This window comes from Sinocyclocheilus grahami, unplaced genomic scaffold (genome assembly GCF_001515645.1).
Source record: "Sinocyclocheilus grahami isolate Dianchi unplaced genomic scaffold, SAMN03320097.WGS_v1.1 scaffold98.1, whole genome shotgun sequence".
Classification (NCBI taxonomy): Eukaryota; Metazoa; Chordata; class Actinopteri; order Cypriniformes; family Cyprinidae; genus Sinocyclocheilus; species Sinocyclocheilus grahami.
In genome coordinates, this window is record NW_015505277.1 from 3,915,262 (window position 1) to 3,925,758 (window position 10,497).

A 10,497-nucleotide genomic window follows, 5' to 3' on the forward strand; every position below is an offset into this window, starting at 1 on the left:
TTAGTGGTTTGGTTCTCTTAAAGGAATAATTCATCCAAAAATGAAAATTGTGAGAGATTTTACTCATCCTCAGGCCAGTTTGATTTTCATCAGAACAGATTTGGAGAACTTCTCTAATTTATCCTCTGCAGTGAATGGGTGCCGTCATTGAGAGTAAAACATCATTATTGTGATGTTTTTATCAGCTGTTTGGACTCTCATTCTGACGGCAGCCATTCACTGCCGTCAGAATGCAACTGCCATTGCAGAGGATCCATTGGTGAGCAAGTGATGTAATGCTACATTTCTCCCAATCTGTACTGATGAAGAAACAAACTCATCAACATCTTGGATGGCCTGAGAGTGAGGAAATTTTCAGCAAATTGTTTTTTTGGGTGAACTATTCCTTTAAAAGGTAAGGAGTCCAAAACAGTCTCCTGCAAGACACTTGACAGTAAAGTGAAGTATAGGAGCTTAGTTAATCCCCCATCAATATTAGAATGAATTTGAGGAGAACTGTGATGTACATGCATGAGCCCAGCCTGTAGGGGAATTCGATTGAACCGGCCCATCAAAACAACGTTCTTCAAAACTTGAGATGAAACGAAGAATGAAGGAGAGTCTTGAGGTGGCTACAACTGGGTCAAAGTCTTTCGGCACATCTTTCAGGATGAAAAACTCCACATATACAAAAAAATCGTGGATTGATCTGAAGATTGTAATTTCACTGACAAAGTGAAGAGTAGTATATACGCATTCTTACAACAGAATGCATCTTTACGCATTACCGTAGCTGCTTTCTTTCCATCCTCAGGATGGAAAAATATAACTATACCCACTATGAAAAAAAAAAACTGCGTGACCTGGATTGTTATTTCTATTTATGTCCACAAAATATAGAGGCAGATTAATGCATCCCTGATGACATTATAACAAAAGATGATGATTACAGGCGGTTCAATCGAAATCCCACAGGCAGTGTAGTGTAATGCACTGAAAACAATACAAGGGCCCCAATAAGACTGGAAAAAGCTTTTGGGTTTGTTGGCATGAGCGCAGTTGAGGTCAAATCAGTGAACATTTAGGTTTGTGAGAATTTCTATAACACACAATAATGTGCATTGCAGCAATCACACTGTAAAAGCCTAAATGAAGCCTAATGTATGAAACACGATACATAGTTTTGACTGTCATAATAAAACAAAATGCTTTCCATTGGTTGAATATGCAGCAAGCCTGCAGTAAAAAAATGAATTTAAACATAGTAAACCCTGACACAAGTGTAAACGCCAGACCAAGCACGAACAAGAGTGTAACTACCGAAAACGTAGCACATTTTGATAAAAATGCAATTTTGAAACCCCAAGAAAGTGGATTAATGATAGTTAAACATAAGTGAAATCATCTTATATGTTTTTCAGATTCACCCTGATTTACGCGGCAATGAAAAAAGACTAGTCTCAGGAAGAAAGTGAACAAAGAACAGGAAGAAAATACATGACAGCAGATACTGCTGTAAAAAGAAACTAAATCAGGGCATGATTGTGCAAGTCTGTTGAGGCACATGCACAGTGGATCCCACCCAAACTCCACCCATATTGGCCTGATGGGTGTTTGAGGCTCAGCGAGGCAGCTAAACGCTCAGAATTAAGCGAATGAATGGCGTGTGTCATCCAGTGATGATGGAGCATCCGGCTCTAGAGGGTTTAATCTGGCATAAGAGAGGGGTGGTGGTCGAGGAAGGGGAATCTGAGGTAGAAAGAGCCGACTAGGAGTGGACGACTCCGTTCTTGGGCAAATCAGGGCTGCTGGCCACCTGTTCGGAGGACAAACTGAGAGATGACGTCTTACTGGTCAGCGAGGACATGCTGCTGCTGACGAAACCACGGTCCTGGACCAAACTGATGGAGCCGTTTGAGCCCTCACTACAACCAAAGAGAGAAAGGCGATGAGAACTACTGTGATGGACACAAGAAACCACATGTGACCATACATGTATTTGAATTTCTTTCAGTGGATGTAAACCATGTACTTCTGAAAGCAAATCTTGACTTCAAATAAATAGCACTTGCACACTAAAATTATATCTTTATTTTTCTTTTGATTTAAAACACATTTTAGTGAGATTCACGGTTATATTTCACCTAAGAGTGAGTGGATGCTCATCTCGCTGTAGAGTGTGTTCGTCTTGTCCATTTTCGACTGAGACCCGCTTGTACTTGCCATCGTGGTTCTCCTGAAGGCAAAATAATTCATGCTCAAGCACAGCAATGTAAACCACATGACTTTTAACACTTCCTGAACTTCACTGAGTGAACCGAAATATAAAAGCTACTGAAATTACACTCCACAATACCAGTTTGAAAAAAAACTATACTTTTACAAATGACCTTGCTTAAAAATTGATTTTCTGCTCAAGAAATGGCCACAATCGCATTAATTATTCCCTGGAAATAGAATAGATTAATTATGAATAATTAATAGAAGCTCTATAAATTGCATGTCTCGCTTACCATGGCCATCTCATGTGTCCTCATGATGATATCTCTCTCCACCTTGTGCAGCTCGAGACTCAGCTGTTCACTGGACAAATTCCCTGATGACCAGTCCACTCGAGACGGCTGGGACATGACTGAGCTTGGGTTCTGCCAAAAGAGAGAGTGAGAAGCTGAATCATTAAAACAACAACAACAAAAGACCTTATAATTATAATCTTTATTCTTTACATTCATTTCTTGATGTTTTTATAGAATAACAATACTACTAAAAATTAAGATTTTATATATATAATAAAATTAATTAATTTAAGAATTAAATGAAAAATTTCAATTGTGTATTATACACGCACACTATTTAAATTGCTATTTTAAATTATATTAAAATATACACACTACAATCTAAAATATTCTGTACATAAATATTTAAAAAAGAAAATATATAAAATATACTGTATACAAAAATAATTTCATATATACTGAAGTTAATATTTTATATGGTGTCATTTAGTTGTATTCAATAGAGAAATAATATATATAAAAAAAACTTCAATATACTATACATAATGCATTTTTATACAATTTATATATTTTAATATGCATTTTATTGTTCATTTTAAGTGAATATTTTATGTAGTAAATATTTGATATTTTGGTGTCGTTTAGTACGATTGAACAAGGTGTGAACAGGCCTTTAAAATGACATCCATCAGGATGGACAGTCTCACCTCCAGGCCGCGACTCTGCGTCTGCTGGCTGATTTGCAGGTTGACCTGCTGTAGCTCCATCCTCAGCTGCTCACGCGCCTGCACGGCAGGGGATAAACTGGACCTGCGGGATAAGCGGAAAATATTTCACACATTTAGGACCTTTCTAGAATAAAACTACACTGAAACCAAGTGATTACTTGTAAAGGGTGGGGCTATGCGACATACCGCTCGCTGAAGTGCCCCTGAGACTTTTGGTGCGGCTGGTAAGAGTCGCCACTCCACCCACTGTGATTCGCATAGGTGTAGTCCGCTTGAAAGAGAAGACAAAGACCATTCAAAAACACTGAAATCATCATGTTGTCCCATTAGCAATGCGGAGACAAAGCAGGAGGAGTTTACCAGCAGAGGCGGCGTGTTTGGCCGAGTTTGGCAAGGGTGGCATGGGACTGTTTGGTGGGTAGCCCAGTTTAGACGTGCGTGAGATGGCTCCAAAACGAGACACGGTCGGCAGGGTGCCAAAGGGAATGATGGGGTCGTCGTCTTTGACATCTGCCGCTCTGCGTTGAAGCTCCAAGCCGTGTGCTCTCAGACTTTTGCCTTTGTCTAAATTTTGCTGCTAGGAATGGTTACAATTAGCTCAAGAATCCTATATTAATATGCTAATTACTCAGCATACTATTATTTAAATACATCCAACTTCACTGTTTAATATTTAAGAATATTATCCAAGCATTAACATGGAATAAGCCTGAACCGTTAACAAAAATCATTGGTCATCTGTAGGGCTGGGTAAAAAAATATCGATATCTTGATTTTAATCGATTCTTAAATCCCAAGATCGACTAGTCTAGCCTGTTTTCAGTTAATGGATGGAACATTGAAGGGAACTTCATCCAATATATCGCAATAAGCATTGTGCTTTGGTACTTTTAATATGAAACAGTCTCAGATTTCAAATTCTATCCATCAATAAATGCCGTTTTGGCGCGGTTTAATGTGGAGTGACCGATCGCTGTATCGCCTCAGTTCAACAGACACAGCAGCACGAGGTGCACGTGAACTGATCATCTCCTCCACATTAATACCAGTTTCAGCACAAAATAATCATGATTAAACATCCGAAGGCAAGTTAAAAGAAAGGGTACAACTTTACAATCCGTATCCCGTCTCATGTAATCGCTCAATCAGTGTTTCAGCCGCTCAAAGACGTCAGTATAACGGCTTGTAAACAATGTCACATTTACCTCAGAAAAACATATTCGGTTACCATAAACTCATTAGTAAGCTAGAAAAATAAACTGTAGAGAGGGGCATTTTGCTAAATATATGCACCATATAACACATTCATTATAATTTTTACTGTTCTTGAATGTTTCATTTATGTTTGAATAAATCCATCAAGTTTTTGACAGCCACCATTTAAATGTTTATATTTCAAAAACAAATTGAAGTAGAAGTATTATTATGTAGCTAACTGTAACTTAATTATTTTAAAAACTTCATTGTGTAATTTTAGCAGTTGTATATTAGCCTACAAATCAGTCAATTTTAACCTTCAATATTATAGTAATGTAGTACCAATTGACTCGTGTATATTTTACAGCATTAGTTGAGAGATTTTTTTTCCTTGGCATAACTGTAGAGAGGGGCATTTTGCTAAATATATGCACCATATAACACATTCATTATAATTTTTACTGTTCTTGAATGTTTCATTTATGTTTGAATAAATCCATCAAGTTTTTGACAGCCACCATTTAAATGTTTATATTTCAAAAACGAATTGAAGTAGAAGTATTATTATGTAGCTAACTAACTTAATTATTTTAAAAACTTCATTGTGTAATTTTAGCAGTTGTATATTAGCCTACAAATCAGTCAATTTTAACCTTCAATATTATAGTAATGTAGTACCAATTGACTCGTGTATATTTTACAGCATTAGTTGAGAGATTTTTTTTCCTTGGCATGTACTGTACCTGATATGTATCCAAAATAATTGATATTCGAATGCTTGTGAACGAGAATCGAATCGAATCGTGAAATTTGAGTCAAAACCCAGCCCTAGTCATCTGTAATATATGTTTATATGGCCTTTGGTTTGTCAACAGTATTTGTACAAACTAGACAGAACAAACATTGATAACCTTTTTTAATGGAACGGTCACTGAAAACAGCACAGATCTGAATGTGTGGGAGAAACGGGACAAAATCCCCTTGCAATGTGAAGCCTTTCAGCTTTAATGAACTCAAATTAAAAAAATTTTTATACAATTTTTGCCCATAGAAAATTCTTAATGATGATGCTAAGGTGCTATAGTTGGTTGTCAGTGCATGCTATGTGGTTGCTAGGGAGTTTTGTATAAAAAAATAAATAAAATAAAAACTAAATTTCTTTAACATTCTTGTCTCTAGATCTAGCTCAGGTTCCTCCTTCAGTGTATGCCTTTGGCCATGTTTTTGTTAAAAATACAACTGCTTGAGAATCCCTTATGTCCCTATAAACATGCAAAACTTACTGTGTCCATGCCCTCTTTGGACTTTATATCCTTGCCGCCAATGTAGGAACCGAAGGGGTCACATGACCAAGGTGAATATGAGCTGGTGTAGTCTGGTTCCCGGAAATGTCCAAAACCATGGGAGTTCTCTTCCATGTACTGCGAACGACACGGATATGGCAACTCATTACCAAACACTTCCTACTAGGGCTGCATGATTTGGGGGGAAAAAAAATCTAATTGCAATTTTTGTGATAAGATATGATAAAACAAAAAAAAAACTCCAGATTTGCTGTGCTAGTCTGTAGGACTAATTGTCCCAACATTTTGTGATTTATATTTCAATATAAATATACATTAACACCAACGATAATTTAGTTTTCTTAAAATTACAATACAATATAAATATAAAATAATAATAATAACTATTGTTAAACAAAAAATAAAATAAGAAATTACTATAATTTTACTAAAACTGAGTATTTCATTATTACTTTTACTACGTTTTAAAATTACAATACTAATATGTATAACAATAATATTAACAATAAATAATTAAAATGGATATAATTTTACTAAAATAGATTTCAGAAAAAATATAATAATAATTTTACAGTACCAGTTACACCATTGTTATTACGAATTAATTATTTTTTTAATTACAAGACTAATTTATGGCAGTCTTAATTTCTTTTTCAAACATTAAACAATTGTTTTAGATTTATTACACGGCCCTGTGGAATACTTGCTTCTGATTGATCAGTCGCGACATTCCGAGGTATGTTATCCCTCAATAACAACCAGTAAAATCTGATAACAGGCTCATCCGGGTAACTGAAGTCGGCACTATACGCTTGATAGGAACAGTTTTTCTTTGTGGAAGCTTTGCGTTTGTTTAGTATTCAGTATTTAATTGGTTCAGTATTATGTGTACAATTATGATGTCATCCTGGTATCGCGGATTCGCTCTCTCGTTTCATACAAATGCAGCTGCTGCCATTTCACGACGATTGTTTCGTACACTGTAATGGACTATAAGTTGTCTTCACGGAAGCTTTGCATTCAAATATTTAAACTCAAATCAATATTTCGTGTCTAATTATTTACTTGTGTGGCAAGTAGCTGTGTATTAAACGAGTTAATGTACATCCAGCCAGTTGTTATCACTGAATAGCCCCCTTCAGGGTGATACAAGATCCTTATTCTGCGATAACAACCAGCTGGATGTACATTATCCCTTACTAAACATGCAGCCCTTCTACATTTTGCTTAGTATTATTATTTCTATGAAATATTGTTTTTCTGGCTTACATGGCTCTGTCCCCTCGTGTCCTGAGGGTAGCTGGGATCGTGCGAGTGCGAGGAGCTAAAGGGCGATGGGGAAACGACCTTTCTGTCCTCCAGCTGGGCCATGATCTCCTGTCTTCGACGGTGCAGGTAGTCTAGGGAAGGCTGAGATCGCGTGTAGGCATTCTGTGGACACGGTATTAGGTTATGTTTTCTTTAGGTTTGGAATGAGACCCATGCAGTTCAAATATTACAGGTAATGGATCTTACCCTTGGGTAATTCCTGATCTGACTGGAGTGGTTATAACTGTCTTGTTCTGGCAGGTACGAAGCGCTTTGGGGTGGTAGCGGCGGGGGAACGTCCGGACTCCTACGGACCAGTTCCTCCCGTGGGGGGAATGTTTGGGGATGGGAGTAGGCTGAGTGGCGACGGCCATCGTGGTGTGAAGGGTATCCGTAATGGGAGCTTGGGTTGGCGCATTGGCGCTCTGAGGTGTAGGAACTGGAATAGGAATCCGGATATGGTGGCATGCCTGGATCTGGAGCGGGGTGACGGGTGTAGCGTGGGTGCACATGATGGTGAGGATAAGGATTACCTGTTGAAATTAGGAAAATGAACATTTTTAGAAGTGCAAAGATCTAGAAGTGCCAAACGTAATGTGTTTGTTCAAAAAATGAAAGGGTTTTGCTACCTGCAGGGTACTGGGAGGATTCATATTGGGTGGAGGGTGGCAGAGGGCCTCGTGTCTCAGAGTAATACAGTTCAGAGTGGTGTGGTGAATACATGTGAGGAACTCTAGGCACAGCAGGCATGTGCTTCTGTCCGACATCGCCGGCTACCCTGGAGTGGGAATTTATGAGCATCCCTGGTTTTGGGATGGATTCCAATCTGCAAATCAAGAGATAAAGTGCATGATCACTCGGCAGTCTTGCTTTTTTTAAATTAAACAATTCTGACTCAAATTAACATTTCATGTCCATTTATGTATTTATTTATTTGACAAGTAGCCATGTAGTAAGTTGAATAATGTATAGCAGTGTCATTATTGTTAACAAATGATAAAAAAAAAACTATAGTTTTGATTAGTTTATAAAAATTTTAGTATTTAATTATTTTATTTCATTAAGTTGCCAAGGCAACATTTCTAATTTTCAGTTAAGTTTGTCATCTAATAATGATATCTTGTATAGAAAGTATAAATATTAGATGACGAACTTAAACTGAAAATAAGTTGAAGTACTAAAATTAGTAAAAAAGTGCAAAAAATAAAGAAAAGCAAAATAGTAATATAAAAAAAAAAAATAATAATTATTAAAGGGGTCATATGCAATTTCAAATTTTCCTTTCTCTTTGGAGTGTTACAAGCTGTTCGTGCATAGATAAGATCCCTAAAGTTGCAAAGATTAAAGTCTCAAAGAGATATTCTTTATAAAAGTTAAGACTGGTCCACGCCCTCCTAAAACGCCTCGTTTAAACGCACTCCCACATGTCTACGTCACGATGTGGGAAGATTTGCATAACACCACCCAAATGTCCACGCAAAGAAAGAAGACATAACTTTTATTCTCGCTGTAGTATTGTTGTTGCAGCCGCCACCATGTCGTGGAGACGCTGTGTGTTTCGTTGTGAAAGCGAAACTACTTCTGTTTGGTCTTCCAAAAGAGGACGATATCCACTTCGTCATGCCTAGAGCTGATCCGAGCTGGTTGCTGAGGAAATACATCAACTTCGCGCTGTGGATCACCGAATCTGCTTTTACCGTGGATGAAGCGGAGTCCAGCCCGGGGTCATCACGTGTGGTTGCCGCAAGCCTGCCAGCCGTTCCTCACTCTAGCCTGTCGGCCGCCGCTCACTCAAGCCCGCGGTGTATGACGCTGTGTGTTTCGGTGTGAAAGCGAAACTACTTTGTTTAGCCTTCCAAAAGAGGACACATCTAGAAATCAGTGGTTAAGTTATATTTACAACACTGTTCCAGAACAGTTCAACCCAAATATTCAGATGTGTGCAGCGCATTTTATGGAGGACTGTTTCCTGATCCTATAAATCAGTAATTATGTCCCCACTGGATGCAACAAATGCCTCGTTTGTAATGGGATTTATTGATGTTGTCTCATCACGCCGGGAAATGGCATCACAATATGGTAAGGGGCGTAACATTTCCGTCACACGCTTGAGGTATTCGGCCAATCACAACACACTGGATAGCTGGCCAATCAGAGCACACCTCGCTTTTCAGACCGATGAGCTTTGTAAAAATCGACGCGTTTCAGAAAGGCGGGGCATAGAGGAGCAACAATAATGTACATTATGTGGAAAATAATGTTTTTTTTTTTTAACCTTAAACCGCATAAACACATTGCATTACACCAAATACACAAAATAATGTTATTTTTAGCAATGTCATATGACCCCGTTAAAAATGATAAGCACACAAAATCACTAAACCGGAAATGAAATAAAGCTAAATATAAATAAACAAATACTAATAAAAATGATAATAGCACATAAAATTACTAAAACCTAAACTAAAATTAAACCTGAAAATAAAATGCAAATAAAAAAAATAACTACTATAATAGTATATAAATAATGTAAAATGCCACTGCTAATACAGTTATAGCAGTAATTCTCCTATAAAAAAAAATAATTAGCCATTTCATTCTTTCTAAAAACTGGTCAAATCATGAGACTATTTTGATTTATTTAGATCCATTCATTATTTAAAATTAACAGTTACTTAATAATAATAATATTTTATAGTTAATGGTATTTATAATATTTTTCATTTTTTACATAGCTCTTAATAAATTAAAACATACATTATACTTTACAAAATGGATCCTTGGCAAGGGGATCTTCTCATTTGGCAATATGTGATGTAAAAAGGTTTGAAATCCCCAGTGCTAATATATGATTTATTCCCCCCCCCCCCCCCCCCCCCCAAACAAAAAAACTCACGACTCTGGAGGTGAGCCAGGCGCACTGAGGCTCCCAGAATTCATCTTCTCCGGTTTGCGTGTTGGGTCATATGACGGGTCCGAGCCTCTGGAAACCAGGTGGGCCAAAGTGGATTCAGGTCCTGTTGCTAGGATGATGTTAGTGATGGAGGAGGGTTTGCGTGGGAGTCCCTCCATCAGCAGCCCCTCGTCAGGCAACAGACCGGTGCCGAAGTCCATCTCATTCAGCTGGGTCAGGGACTGGCTGAGCTGGCGCCTCATTCCTAAACGTTTATTCATCTTACGGTATCTGTTGTCAGAGAAAATGTGGTGAAGCTGATACTAATGCTTATTATGCTTTATTTAATGCACTTCAAGTGCTGCTTACTTTTCAAGCTCTTCCTGAGAGTGAGCGAAGGTGCAACTTGCCCCGCGAGGACAGCCGCCTTTTTGTTTCATGTCCCGACACATGTAGGTCTTATATTTGCTGTGCTGAGGTGGCTGTGGACAGGAAGTGAGATGTGCTTACTCATTTCTGTGCAAGTTATTTGAATGACCCGATAAAAAAAAAAAAAAAAAAAGAAAAAAAAA

The 10,497-nt window shown here is 37.8% G+C and overlaps 1 protein-coding gene across 2 annotated transcripts in view; it reads right to left on the reverse strand.

The window, feature by feature from the left end:
* Window positions 1–338: 338 nt before the first annotated feature.
* The window catches only part of LOC107588069 (roquin-1-like), a 22,081-nt gene continuing 11,922 nt past the window's right edge, over window positions 339–10,497 (reverse strand). The window contains exons 9-20 of one of the 2 annotated variants that reach the window (XM_016276075.1): window positions 10,295–10,407; window positions 9,929–10,216; window positions 7,662–7,858; window positions 7,240–7,565; window positions 6,994–7,155; window positions 5,704–5,841; window positions 3,584–3,797; window positions 3,410–3,494; window positions 3,203–3,305; window positions 2,493–2,624; window positions 2,124–2,215; window positions 339–1,904 (exon numbers count right to left, since the gene is read on the reverse strand). In XM_016276075.1, coding sequence (XP_016131561.1) covers window positions 1,748–1,904; window positions 2,124–2,215; window positions 2,493–2,624; window positions 3,203–3,305; window positions 3,410–3,494; window positions 3,584–3,797; window positions 5,704–5,841; window positions 6,994–7,155; window positions 7,240–7,565; window positions 7,662–7,858; window positions 9,929–10,216; window positions 10,295–10,407 — 2,007 coding nt within the window. In that variant the 3' untranslated portion in view covers window positions 339–1,747. Of the gene's footprint in view, window positions 1,905–2,123; window positions 2,216–2,492; window positions 2,625–3,202; window positions 3,306–3,409; window positions 3,495–3,583; window positions 3,801–5,703; window positions 5,842–6,993; window positions 7,156–7,239; window positions 7,566–7,661; window positions 7,859–9,928; window positions 10,217–10,294; window positions 10,408–10,497 lie in introns of both variants that reach the window. The other variant, XM_016276074.1, reaches the window with a different exon arrangement.